This window comes from Durio zibethinus, chromosome 12, assembly GCF_047325235.1.
Source record: "Durio zibethinus cultivar Kanyao isolate XHJ-2024 chromosome 12, ASM4732523v1, whole genome shotgun sequence".
Lineage (NCBI taxonomy): Eukaryota > Viridiplantae > Streptophyta > Magnoliopsida > Malvales > Malvaceae > Durio > Durio zibethinus.
Genome location: NC_143173.1, coordinates 9,829,295 through 9,844,059, shown reverse-complemented (window position 1 = coordinate 9,844,059; position 14,765 = coordinate 9,829,295). Strand labels below are relative to the sequence as shown.

General features: G+C 32.1%; 1 protein-coding gene across 2 annotated transcripts; it reads left to right on the top strand.

The window, feature by feature from the left end:
• The first annotated feature begins 7,480 nt into the window (after positions 1 to 7,480).
• On the top strand, positions 7,481 to 13,612 carry LOC111296170 (uncharacterized). 2 transcript variants are annotated; one of them, XM_089740522.1, is made up of 3 exons: positions 7,511 to 7,625; positions 10,046 to 10,182; positions 10,641 to 13,612. In XM_089740522.1, the coding sequence occupies exon 3, from the start codon at positions 10,904 to 10,906 to the stop codon at positions 12,725 to 12,727; it is 1,824 nt and encodes a 607-aa protein (XP_089596648.1). In that variant the 5' UTR covers positions 7,511 to 7,625; positions 10,046 to 10,182; positions 10,641 to 10,903; the 3' UTR covers positions 12,728 to 13,612. The 2 variants fall into 2 exon arrangements, with proteins under 2 accessions (XP_022746025.2, XP_089596648.1); XM_022890290.2 differs by lacking the exon at positions 10,046 to 10,182 and having other exon boundaries at positions 7,481 to 7,625.
• Positions 13,613 to 14,765: the final 1,153 nt, after the last annotated feature.

The window sequence follows — 14,765 nt, the reverse complement described above, 5'->3', positions numbered from 1 at the left end:
TCCAATAGTTTCAATTTGAGCAAACAGGAAAAAAACCTCATGTTGAATATTAGTCATAGCCAACTTGTTGCTCAAATCCCTTCACTTCCAATCTTGCTTTGTACCACTTACCTCATCATTTGACTTCATCTTTTTCTTGAAATCTCATTTCACATCAATAGCCTTGAGACCTCGTGGAATGTTAATAAGCTCTAATGTGTTGTTTCTTTTAATTGCCTTTATTTTTTCATTCATAGCATTCACCCATTTAAAGTCTTGAATCGCCTCTTCAAATGTCACAGGCTCACAATTTACAAACATAAGAAAGTGCATCAAATCCCTATCATAACAATAATAATGTTAGTGATTACCTCAAAATCTCTCAAAGTAACAAATTATTGGCAATGTCTCTTTAGCTTTCCAATTTTTAGGGTAGCTTATAGCATAAGACCTTTTCAAGCATTAACAGAGACTTCATGATTTGCAATGAGACTTGTAGTTTGAAACACTTCTTATTCAATAATAAAAATGGGATGTCTTCAGGAGTCACCTTGCATATCCATATCCCAGCTTTATGCTTCATTTTCAGCAAAGGTCACATCTCTACTTATAATCACATTTTTGTTACATAATTGAACAACTTGTACCTATAATGCATGTAGTCAACAAATATAGTATTTTTTTCCTCGATCATCTAGCTTTGCCTTGTTTTCGCTAAAACATGGGCATAGGCAAGAGCCAAATGCCTTAAGATGCTTCACACTAGGTTTGAACTATCTCCATGCTTCTAATAGAGTGAGATTTTGATCATTATTTGTTGGAGCTCTATTTTGCAAGTAAATAGAACTTAAGACAACTTTACCCTAATATGAATTGGGCATTCTTTTGGCCTTTAACATGTCCCTTATCATATTGTTGATGGACTTATTCTTTTGTTCAACGACTCCATTACATTGTAGGGTGCAAGAAAACTTGACTTCATGCTTCATTCCCTGTTCTTCACAATACTCATTGAAATAATTAGAATTATATTCGCCACCACCATTAATCTATAGAGTTTTAATGAGAAAACCACTTTACCTTTCAACATAAGCCTTAAATTTCTTAAAATAAACAAAGACTTTAGACTTTCTTTGTAGAAAATAAACCCAAATCTTTCTAGTAAGATTAGTAATAAAAGTAAAAAAAATACATATTGTTACCATTTGACATGGTACATATTAAGCTATATACATCGAGATAAATTAGCTCAAGTGGTCGAATTGCATGTTGATTTTTTTCCTTTACAAAAGGCAATTTGCATTATTTTCCAAGATTACAAGCCTTTCTCAATTGTTCAAGGTGATATATACTAGGTAATTCTTTCATCGTATTTCCTTGAGCAATTTAATTAAAACTATGAAAGTTTAGAAAACCAATATGAATATGCCACAAGCAAAACTTTCTTTTATAATAACGTTAAGACAAATAAGAACATCATTGGCAATGTCAACTCAAAACATATGATTCTTTGTTAAATGAGCCTTAAGAATGAGTGCACCTCTCATATCAAGAATAGAAAGTTAATTATCATGTAAATGCATAGCATACCCCTTTTCTAGTAGCTAGCCCATGCTATGTCAATTACTTTTTATCTTTGACATATAAAACACATATGAAATGTACTTGTCATCTCCATTCTTTAACTCGATCAGAATTTACCCTTTTCCCATCATTGGATGGTGCCATCATCGGCAAACTTATCCTTAAAGTGGTCGTCTCATCTAGGTCAACAAAGAGCTCTCTTTTATTACATATGTGATTGATACACTCGATGTTAAGAACCATGTGTGGTAGTTTGGCATTTCAATGGTTGTAGTAACATCAAGAGGCCATGGTTTCCATCATCATCAACTTTTTATGCACAATAAGCCCTTTGATTATTCTATTTATATTTGTACTCACTAGCATAATGACCATGCTTATGACATGAATAACACTAAACATTAGACTTAACATACCTTTTCTACCACAGCCACAACTTATCCTTTATAATTTGAGTTTTGTTGATGGCTAGAGTTCAACCAATCTTGTTTATAATTTTGGTTGCCTCAACTATCATAATGGTCATTATGGCCACCACAACTTCTATTGTTACTAATACATCCCTATTCTTTACCACAAAAACCACCACTCTTTTGATTTGCTTTGCCACCTTGTTGCCATTGGCGGAAACTTGGCTTTGGAATGCTTGCTCAATTGGTTTCTCATTGTCCTTCTCATTCATTTGTTATTCATGGGCTTGCAATGTGGCTATAGATTATATGATGATTTTTTAAGGACTAAGTTTGATCCATAGACTGTAATGGTGAGTACAAGTAAATGATTCGATAAATTTTAGAGTAGTCAAAGTTTCAATGAATTTTGAAGAATCAATGATTTAGTGAATTCTTGGTGTAATTATTTTGGTTGGTATTTATATATTACTTTTGTATCTTGTAGTTAAGAAAAAATTTAATTACTTTGATATAGTATAATGTTATAAATGTAAAGACAAATGTGTAGGATAATTCATCAACGATCATCTTGAACAAGTCATGTGCTTTTTTTATTGTTACGATGATATACTCGAATTAGGCCATAAGCATCTACAAGATCTTCTACATCTTCACTTGATCTTAATACTCCTCTCCATATGTTTTCTTTTGACTTGTCAAAGCAAGACTCTAGTTATGTAGTTAGTAACTGTCTTTAATGAGTCTATTTGTAAAAGTTTGTATTGACGTGTCAAGCTTTGGAGTCTCACCTTCATTTTGTCTAACCTTTAATAATTTATAAAAATATAATTATTAGGATACTTATTTGATTAATTTTGCTTGATCCTAGCAAATAAATTTAATTATCCACTAAAATTTCGATTAATTGCCTTAATGTGTAGGAAAATTAGCAATAAAGAGGGAGAGGTAATGGACAAACATGCTAGGAGGCGACATAAAAGCCGAATTTGGGACAAAATGGAGGTCAAAATGCCACCTAGGAAGGCCACACAAGCTGTTCACCTAGACTCCAGCACAAAAGACAAAACAGTCCACTCCAACACATGCCAAAATGCCAACTGTGCTGGACCCCCTCTTCTCATTGGATTTCTTGGTCACCAAGAATGGAAATCACGTGAGAAACACAGGTTTAATTTTCACATGCCCAATCTAGCTGGTGGAAAGCTGGAAATAACCAACACAACAAACCAATCAAAGTTCATCTCTTCATCCTACATGGACATCACTTGCAAGCTGATTGGGTGGAAGAAGAATGCATGCGCTGGCAGTCCACTAGAGAGAGAGGAATGAGCAGCCAACGAGAGGGAAAGTTTTCGGTTTTGGGGGCTGAAAAGAGTGAGCAGCGCCGCATATTCTTGGAGGAGAGTAACGTCTCAAAATTTTCTGTTTTTTGGAGCTCTTGGAGCTGTTACGGTGGAGGGGGCTGTTTGGTTCATTTTCTTCACTCTTTCTTTATGCTTTTGGGGAGATAAGGATAGGGGCTGAAACTTTTACGTTAAGACATCACATAAGGAGGCTTCTTCCCTCTTGAATCTTTCATTTTCAAGTAGTTTTTCAATTTATTCTACCTGTATTTGTTGCTTTCAAAATCCTGCACCTTAGTTTAATTTTGTTCAATGTTAAAGCACTTGTTTACTCTTGTTATTTGGTGTTTTTGCCATTTAAATTTCATGCTTTTTAAGATTTTAATTTTATTTTAAAGTTCCTTAAATTTCCAAGTTCATGTGCCTTTAATTTCATGCCGGTTAGTTCTAGTTTACTTTCTTATTAATGGGTTGTGTAAGATGCTACTGCTACATTCGGTTCTTGCTAATTTCATGTTGTCATTTTTATTTCGGGTTCTGGATTTTAATTTTATTTAGCTTATTTTGATGCCTAAGGATGTGAGAAAAGGATAGAGGAGGAAGCCTTACAGACATCACCTTAGGTGACTTTCCCCATCTAGAATCTTGATTTTGCTTTTTTAATGAATTTTAGTTTGAAGTTGTGTTTACTTGCTTTAAAATCTTGTGGTTTAATTTTTTTTACACTTTTTATTTTGATGCAATTTAAAATTTCATGCCATATAAATTACATGCGTTTTCTTTTAGGTTCTTTAAATTCAAAGTTGCCAAGTTCTTTAATTTCTGCGATTGAAATTCACTTTTAGTTTCAAGTTCGTAGTGAGATGTAAAATTAATTTTGCAATTCCATTTTAGGAATTTACCTATATTTCTTTAAAATGATAGTTTAGTAAGTTAAAATTTCAGTTGATAGTTAATTAGTTTAGTTAAATTTGGGTAAATTTAATTTTCATGCAATTAATTAGTTTAGATTAGAATCTAGTCTAGTTACTTGAGTTTTCTCGTTTACCAATCCATTTGAATATTCTTTGAGTGCTTGATTTTAGTATTTAGCGTAAGTCACCATCGCAATCTCTACGGGATGATAACTCTTTTACCATCATTTTATTACTTACCACGATCCCTATAGTTACGGGTCAAGTGTGTAAAACCCTTTGAACAATTTCATCAAGATATCTCATTCTTGCTTTGCCGAAGTTGCTCCTGTGATCTTCTTAAACACTTCATTGTTTACAACTTGATGAATGAAATACGATGCCTTTTTATCCTTCTTTACCTCACGACGGGCACTCCTTTTGTGCATCAGATGCGTTCTTGGCAAGATTCGAAACTCCATTCTCCATGATACTGAACAAATCGTGGTAATTATAATGAACTCTCATTTGGACGCTCCATCGACTATAATTTTTCCTATTCAAGATGAAGATTGTAAACTGGACTGAACCATTTATGAATTTAATTTTGATACCACAATTAGCTCATGAAGTAGGTAAGGTAGCGAAACTGTACCAAGAGAAGAAGAAAAACATACATGAATGGAGAGAAGAAAATACGAAACAAAAGACAATGAATTCAATTAATACTTCTACACAAAAGAGAGATCGATGACAAACTTTATAGATAGAAAAAATAATTAACTTGGACATCATGGGATGCATGCATAAAGACTAGCTTCCAAGTAGGTGAAAACAACTCCACTAACTAGGACTTATGCAATGACTCCACCAATTAATAACTCTACTAATTGAACCTTGAGAAAGAATCATAATTAATGTCAACATTTATATAGGGTTGGATTTAATTTGGCTAAGTTTCTTAGCCCAAATTTTATAAATTATTTTTTTTCTCAACAAGTATGTCTTAAGAACATTTAATAATCATTAAAATTTTCATCTTCAGTTAATTTTGTCTGCCTTCTCGAGTAAATTATATATATATATATATATGTATATATAATGTTTTCTTTCATGGTATATTATTTTTCTTGCAACAATGGATGCTCAAAGAAACTCGAAGACCAAAAAAGCAAGCATGGACTAATGAGGAAGATGTTGTTTTGTTTTGTTGGAGTACACAATTGAATTGTATAATAGGATTTGTAATAGAACATTTAAATTGAATTATGTGTTAATTAGTATGAACGTGATGGATGCATATAGTTTCTAAGAGCATTAAATCAAATATTATGTTTTAAGGTAAAAATATTATTAAATTAATTTTCATATGAGTTTAAAACTTTATTAAATTATAATGAACCGTATTTTACTTATTTGGAATCAACTTCATACTTTTTCTCTTGATTTTGGAGAACAATAAGTTTTTAAAAATTATAATGTATTTTTAATTTGTATCAAATAATTTCAAATTCACATGAAAGGTTTCTTGATCATTTTATCGCTTTTTTTTATTATTATTCTCTTCAAAATTTTTATCATATATTCTTTTATTTTTTATTTCGAATTTAAATGAAATAATGTTAGAATACCTATTCCTAGCCTGTTTCATTATCAAAGAAAGATTATCCATTTTACGTTTGTTTCATTTGTAGAATCATACATACTGTTAGATTGTTTGATTTAGGTCACGATTATTAAGCTAATTGTGTCTTAAAGTCTACAATTCATCTCAAAAGTGCCCAATTTTGGTATATCAATGTAATTATATTTTATTAATTTTGGCTAAAAGCATTATTAGTATTAATTATATTTACTAATACTAGATTTTGGCATAGTCACTATGAATATGGGTGACAAAGACAAGAAATGATGATTTGATAAAAAATACAAGAAATTGATTTTTTTTTATATACTGCATGTTACAATAACTAAAAACACATAATTTTATATTTGTTGTTATTAATTAAAAATTAAAATTTTTATGTAAATTCATCAACTAACTTGACACCACTTTATATTTATCAAATTCAATAAGAAACTTTTTATGTAGTATTTTTTTTTAATTCGAATTGAATGTTCAAATTTGATTAGGCATGAGCATTTAAATAAATGTTCGGATTTTAGTATTTTTAATATTTTATTTAAATCAAAATAAAAACATAAAGAAAGTAAAAGTTATATGTGTTAAAAGTAGACGTGATAATTTTAAATACAATGATATGACAAGAAAATGACGTGAAAAAAATTATATATATATATATATTATAAAAAATATGTTTCGTATTTATTTGTATCAACACGAATTTTGACATAATACAATTCGTTTTATATGCGTGTTAACACGTTTGAATATCTAACATAATATGAATAATATGTTTAATTTAATCTTATAATGTGAATAAACATTTAATATATTTAACACGTTTAATATATTTTTTATATGTATTTTAACTTAATATAAATATATAAAAATTATGTTAATTTTTAATCTTTTAATTATGATACTTAATTAGATATTTAATATCATATAAAAATTATTTTAAATATTTAATTATGATATTCATTTAATAATTATTATAAAATTATTTTTTTATATTAATATATAAATATAATATTAATATTAATATTAATCTTATACATTATTATTTGTTTTTAATCTTTAATAGTTTATCATTTTAAAATTGATATTAAAAATTAATATAGTTATGTAATATAAATTAAAATTTAAATATATATTAAATACATATTAAATAAATATTAATTATTTTTTATTTTTTTAATATGTAACTGTTTTTTTATATTATTAATATGTCAAATTTATTAAATTATAAATGATGAATAATTTATAATTATTTATTATTTTAGTCATGTTCTTGTATATATTCGTGTTAGTCATATTTATTCATATATATCCATATTAGTCATATCTATTTGTATATATTTGTATTATTCATATCATATTTAAATAAATTAATTGGATGCGTGTTAATCGTCTTGTGTTATATTTGTGTTTAAAATTTAAACATATTTTATAATTCATGTCGTATTTATATTTTAATATTTAATATTATTATACATGTTAAATATGATATAAAATATAACACGAAAATATAAATTATTAGATATAATAATAAAAAAAAAAACATAGTTTTTAGAATGAATTAAAAAAGACAGATATGTACATTTAATTTTGAACGGAGTATTTATATGACGTCTGAAGTGATTTTATTGAAATAATAATAATATTAAGTAAAAAAAAAATGGGGAAAAGAATAGAATCACACGGGTCGTCACATTGGACTGAGAAGAAAATGCGACACTTACATTCGGGAGAGAGATCTGAAGGAAGCCGCTGTCTGTGGTAATGGAAGGTATATTCTCCTTCTTATCTCTTTCTTCCTCAGAATTTAAACCCTAAATTCTATCTCTGTCTTTCTTTACTCTCGCTTTGCCTCTTTGATTTTATTTTTGTCTTCTTTCTCTTCATTAATTGGTTATTTATGGTTATATGCTTTAATCATCTGCTCATTTCCGTTTATCTGAATTATTATGTTGAATTTTGCATTTCTTTTTCATTTTTGTTAAAATTTTTTCAATCATAAGCGCTTTTAGTTTTAGGAGAATAACAGTTTCTGTTCATCTTAGTTTTTATGCAATTCAGCTTGGTTTAACCGCAATCTGGTGCTATTTTTCCCTTTACTTTTTCTTTCTTTTTTTTTTTTACAGAAAAAATGGAGTTGTTTTCTTTTGCTTATGAATTGATTATTAACACAAATGGTTTGGTCTTTTTATAACAAATTTACTGTAGTATCATATATTTTTATTTGCTGGATGTTCATGGTCAGTCAGTCGGGAACTGCTCTCTAACATTAGCACCAAGAGGGTGACGCTGATGGCATCTCTTTTGTGTGAACGTGATTTCGCTGCATTTGTTGTCTGTGCCTTGCCATGAACTTTTAGGACCATGAATTTTTAGGACAATGGCTTCTCTTAATGCCTGGTTTCCTTATTCGAGCAGTGTTTATTCTTAGCTGATTTTGCGTGGAAATAGATGCTATACTATGGGTTTTTCCAGTTTTGCGTTTTTTGGAAAACACGTTAGTGCAATTTTACCTCACTATGTCACTCTATTAGTGTTTGAATGTACTAAGGTAGCTTTTTTTCTTTCACTGGATTTGGTGTACACGACTACACGTGATGCATCTATAAACCTACGAATGTCTTGCAAATATAGCGTAAAAAACTATATAATCTCAATGCTCACCTTTTGTTTTTTGCTTCTTTTGTTCATGCGTTACAAAACGTTTACTGTCATGTTCCTTTTCCTTTTTTTTTCCCTGAATACCATTGCTTTGGTTTCTATGAATTCTGAAGCCATTACTTTGGTTGAAACTTGGAAACATTTTTGCTGTATGTCGAGATCTAAACAAAGATTTAAAACATGACGTAAAAAATGCAGTTACAGTGCTGAGGATGGTGGACACCATTAGTAGTGTGGTCCATCCTTCATACTTGTCTCTTTAAAGGCTGAAATTATGGTTCTTAGATCAAGAAGATATTTGCCTTGTTGATGGTAGAAATTATTTGTATGGTAACTCAGTCTGGTTTCTTTTTCAAAATTATTATAATAATAACTATATAGGCAAGAACAATGGTTCATGGAGAAATCTCATCCGCTTGTATGATCTTTTGTTTACTTTACTTTCCTTGTCCCAGGGTTCATTTGGGCATTACTTTACTACCATAAGAACAGCTTTTGTGTTTTGGTTCTTTCATCTGGTTTTACTTAAAATGGTGAGCTTGAGAGGATATGGTCTAGAACAAGTATTCTAAAATCAAAACATGAAAGAAATAATATGAATTCTCAACCAAAAACTCAAATATCCAAAAAATATATCTCAAATACCTCATAATCCAAGAGCATGTGAAACTAAAATTATATAGTATTTATAACTGAACCCTAAACCCTATTAGAGATGCAAATACAAAATATAACATTTAATCCCAATCACTTGGAAAATAAGTAAAATACTAATTAGTATAAAATAACCTAAATAATCTAAAATGGCCTAGATGACTTAACCCCTCTACTAGCATATTTCCATCTTAACCCCTCAACTAGCATATTTCCATCCTCCATTAGGATACCTTGTATTTTCTATGGTTGAGTAGCATAATCATTGTTTGGCAGCCATTCTTTCTCGGCTGGTGCTTTTGCATAGCTATATTCTTGTCGTACAATTTATCTTGCAAGAAGATTCTATTAATCAATATAATCGAAGTAGATTTTTTTTTGTGATGTTGCAAGTGTTTATTGTAAGCCTCATGGCTTAGGTCTTTATGAGGACATTCTGCAGCATCTTCTTCTCCTTTTCTGGTAAATGTCTTTTCAGACAATGGAAAAATGGGAGAATAAATTAATATGTAAATGAATTAAGTAAATAAAATTGTGATGGCGGATAAAGAAAGTCACAAGCCCAAACTGCACATTGATTATATTAATACCGTGCTTCAATTATTTCTACAACATCTTGCTTGTGTATTGATGCTTTGAGGACCATTATCTTGGAGTACTACTAATTTCAGGATCAATTAGAAGAAATTATCTTTGCTGTTTTGGCTTATTTTATTTTATTTGTGATATGGACTTCATGTGGTTTATGTGGCTTAATGTTAAATTTGTGAAGCTCATTTAAATAGTTATCTTTTTTCAGAGTTTTAGGTAGCTTTCGATGATTGAGATAATGAGATTTAAGGCATTAATTTTGTGTTTTGACAATTTAAATTTCAGATCATTTCTTAAGTGTTTCTTTTGAGATTATCGGGGGAGTGATGCTACTTGCCCCAGCACTCAAGTTACAACTTTTTATTCTACTTGATATGGCAAAAATTTATTGGACAAATTCAAGGATGATATCTACCAAAGAGGTGAACTATTCATAAATGCATGTTAAAAGTTAAAACAATAGATTTTTGCCACATCATGTGAAAAATAGCTGGGACAAAAATGTTTGGAGGAATAGTCAATCTTATTTTCCTTATTAGGGCTACGTCAAATAGATAACCTATGACATGGTATTTGTTTCAATTAAAGAGTTTCTTCCCAGGTATTGGTTGATTTCTGGAATTTGTGTCATGTGTCATCTTCTTGACCTCGGCTTGAAATGCTTTAGTTTCTCTTTGTTTATTCAGTTGCTTATGAAGTGCATAGCTTTTTAAATAAGGATTAAAATCAAAAGATTGTGAACCCTTAATATACCCTTATCCCATTTGTAGTAAAAGTAGTTATGGTCTTATTGTATTTGTTTTGCACACTTTTTTTTGTGTATTTTATTGTAATTTGTCTTAATTGTCAGCTTATCTCAAATGCACATGATGTTTGACAGGTGGGTCCCCAGACCAGGAATCAGTTGGATCTGGGACAAAAAGGTCCAATGTATTGTCTGGCAGTAAATCTCGTAACTGCAAGGAATTTTTCTACAGATTTATTGATTGTGAAATTTTTACTGCAAATCTTGAAGAACGGTTTCAATCATTATATGAGAAGTCAGAGCCAAAGAAGCCTGCCTTCGATGTACCGTTTGAGTTGATAGAGCTTCAAAAATTTGACTATGCTTTGGAAGGAGTTTCATTCCAACAACTTATTCGGATGCCAACTGCTGTTTATGCTTCAACATCTGATGCTGCTGAAGCAACTGCTTATCTTGCTGTTGAAGATTTTTTACATGCAACTGTGAAGGGCTTGTGGGAGGCATTTTGGAGTCAGGATGAACCCATGCCTTTCTCTGTTGCCTGTCTTTACAAAGAAAATTTTAAATTTTACCAGGCAGAGAATGCAATAGCCAGTGGGAAGCTTGGAAATTTATGTGCTACTGGTGTATTGCTTAAGAACCCAAGACATCCCCATGGAAAGTGGGACAATCTTCTTGAACTGGCTCTTTTGAGGCCTGATATCCTAAGCCTTGCTGTAGAAAGCAAGCAACAGCCCTCTCTGCATGTTCTTGGTGAGGCTCTTTTCTATGCTTTGCGCATGCTCCTATCAAGAAGCTTAAGAAGACAGAATTTTAACCTGAGTTCAAATTCTGTCTTTGTTCTTCTTGTTGATTCTCAATATGGAGGGGTTGTGAAAGTTGAAGGAGATGTAAATAAAATGGATTTTGATGTAAATAATGTCTATGAGTGTGCTGCTCAGTGGATACAAAGGCATGCCAGAATTGCTGTTTCTCCAGTTGATAGGATCTGGAACAATCTTGGGAATGCCAATTGGGGAGATATTGGTGCTTTGCAGGTAACTTTTGCAACTTTTTACTGTATAATGGAGTTTGCTGGCCTGCCTAAGCACTCCATTGAAGATTTAGCAGCTGACCATGGTTCTCGCCTCCAAACGAGGAGAGTGGAGAGGCAGTTGGGGGATACTAGAGTGAATGGGAATGGTTTATTTAGGTTTCAGCAGCATGGTGTCTCTCCTGAAATTGTTGAAGTTCAGGATGATTCTGTCAGAATTGAGTCTGAGTTGCTAAAGCTGGAAGTAGGATCTGTATTATTATTGGAGGATTCAAACTGGGAAAGAGGTTATCAGATTAACCAAGTCAGGAGTAATGGTGAGATTCCTTATTACATTGCATCGCCAGTTGAAGATCCAGGAAAGTCCCTCTTTATCTATGTGGGTTCCCATCCTTCTCAGCTGGAACCAGCTTGGGAAGATATGAATTTGTGGTATCAAGTTCAGAGACAAACCAAAGTATTGACTATTATGAAACAGAAAGGCCTATCTAGCAAGTATCTGCCTCAATTGAGTGCATCTGGAAGGATTATTCATCCTGGTTGGTGTCGGAGACCGAGTTCAGGTGGAAACTGTGATCACCCTTGGTGTGGCACCCCGATTCTTGTGACCAGCCCAGTTGGTGAGACGGTTGCTGATATGGTTAGTGAAGGTCATTTTGGTGTGGATGAAGCTATAAGGTGTTGTCATGACTGTTTATCTGCACTTTCCACTGCCTCTTCAGATGGCATTAGGCATGGAGACATTCGGCCTGAAAATGTGATTTGTGTAAGTTCTGGTGAAAGGCATCCTTATTTTGTCCTAATTGGTTGGGGACATGCTATTTTAGGAGATAGGGACCGCCCTGCAATGAACCTTCATTTTTCATCTACTTATGCTCTACAGGAGAGAAAGTTGTGCACAGCATCAGATGCTGAGAGCCTGGTTTACATGCTTTACTTTGCATGTGGAGGTGCTTTGCCTGTTCTTGATTCTGTTGAAGGGGCACTACAGTGGAGAGAGAATTCTTGGTCTAGGAGATTGATTCAGCAGAAATTGGGTGATTTCTCCACAGTATTGAAAGCATTTGCTGATTATGTTGACAGTTTGTGTGGAACGCCTTATCCTATGGATTATGATATATGGTTAAGAAGGTTGAGGAGAAGTATTCATGAGGAAGATCATGGGAAGGAAATCGACACATCTACCTAGAATTATGTTGTAAATGCAAATCCGGCCTGGTTTAGCCAACTCAATCATCTTGATGATTATTGCTTGCTACCAATGGCAGTATTTTGCCAGAAATCTAGGATACCTGAAGGCAACTGTGGAACTCTGGGAATGCTTGGAGTTTGATCCCCTGGGACTGCACTATTCAAAATTTTGGCAATGGTTGCAATTCTCCCATGGACCAGCTCAAATACGGTAGTTAGATCTTCAGTTGTCTATGGAACTTCTTGGTTTCTGGAAAATTGAGGCATGCTGATGAGCATTATCAAGAGCGCGTTCCAGTAGTGTGCTCATGAACTGGGGTTGGATGATTATCTCGTTTTGTTATGAGGTTCCCACATTATGTAGAGGACATGAAGGATCATTTCTTGGTTGATTGCTTTTTCTTTTGTCATTCCTTTGTAAAGATACAAGCAATTTGGAGCCGTTTTTGTTGGCCATGTAACAGAACTGATGTTAGACATGATGATCGGAAAGTGGTAAGGGCATAATCCTTTTCCTGTAAATGAATCGTGAAGTAGTGCTACGGGGTTTCTGATTTCATTGATGTGTTGCCGCGAGCTGTCACATCCTTTTGGCCTTTCTTTTGCAAATAATATTGTTTTTGTCTAACTCCTCAATCTTCTACTTTTCATGGCCTATTCAGCGATCCTTGTATTTTTATAACAAAATTTACGGCTATCAGGTCTTGAGAGATGCATAGCTGAAAATAGGATCAAGAAAGGTTGGCTTGCGAATGAACCTTTTTTTTTTTTTGTTTTTTGGTTTTTTTGTCTTTTCTGTAATTAACTTTGATTTGGCGGCACTTTCGCTCAAGACCTTACTTAAGTTGGCTTGATTTAATGCACTTCGGATTTTTCACTTTTATTTGGCTTTGGTTTTAGTGAAAATACATTTGAATCATACCATATTTCCTTTGTAATAACATAATGGTGTCAATTAGAAAAGTCAACTCTAATTGAAAAGATAAGTGCATTTTGGTTATTTATTTATCTACCTTTTATTTCTTTTTTTTTTTTCAACTCTTTTTTCAATATTGAAATTGAATCAATGCTTATAGTTTGGAACAAAGAAAACTTATAGAGGCCGTTCCTTCACATACAGTTAGATTTTTTCAATAAAAAGTTTTTCCTTTATGAATATAAAATAAATTTTTATGGGCGGTTAGGCTTAATGGGGGTGTAATAGAGCCATTTACACTGCAATTTAGGTTGTTTAATAGCACAATGAAAGCATTTCAATTAATTATAAAAAAGAAAAGAAGGCATTTCAACTACATCTATGCTGTGCTTTGGCTTAAACAGCTAAAAGATTTGGACAGTATATACTTTACCATATCACTTGGCTTATAATTAAATTAGACTCCGTTAAGTACATTTTCGAGAAGTCATCATTGTTTGAAAAGATTGCAAGATAGTAAATAATGCTCTCGAAGTATAATATTGTGTACATAAGCCAAAAAGCAATAAAAAGAAGTGTTATAGAATAATTTCTTAAAGAATGTGCTACCGAAGACTATGAGCCAATGAAACTTGATTTTTCGGACAAAGAGTTAATGGCCATTTCTAAGCTAGAGGAAGAAGATGATAGAAGTCTTGGAAAATGTACTTTGATAAGGCTGTTAATGCCTTGGGACATAGGAGTGGGGCAATTTTGATATCTCTTAAAAGACATTATTATCCTGTTACGGCACAGTTGAACTTCAATTGCATCAATAATATAACAAAATACAAGGCTTGAGTTATGGGCTTACAAGTGGCCATCGATAGAAAGATTACGATACTGAAGGTATTTAGGGATTCAGCTTTAGTCATTTATCAATTGAAAAGAGAATGGAATACAAGAGATTCGAAGCTTATCCCATATCGTAAGTACATCTCGAAGTTGCTTAAATAGTTTAAAGCAATCCAATTTGAACATTGGCCTTGTGAATAGAATTAGATTGTGGATGCCTTGGCTACTCTAATGGCGATGATCTGGGTTGATGACAATACTAAGATTCATCCTATTAAGTTAGATA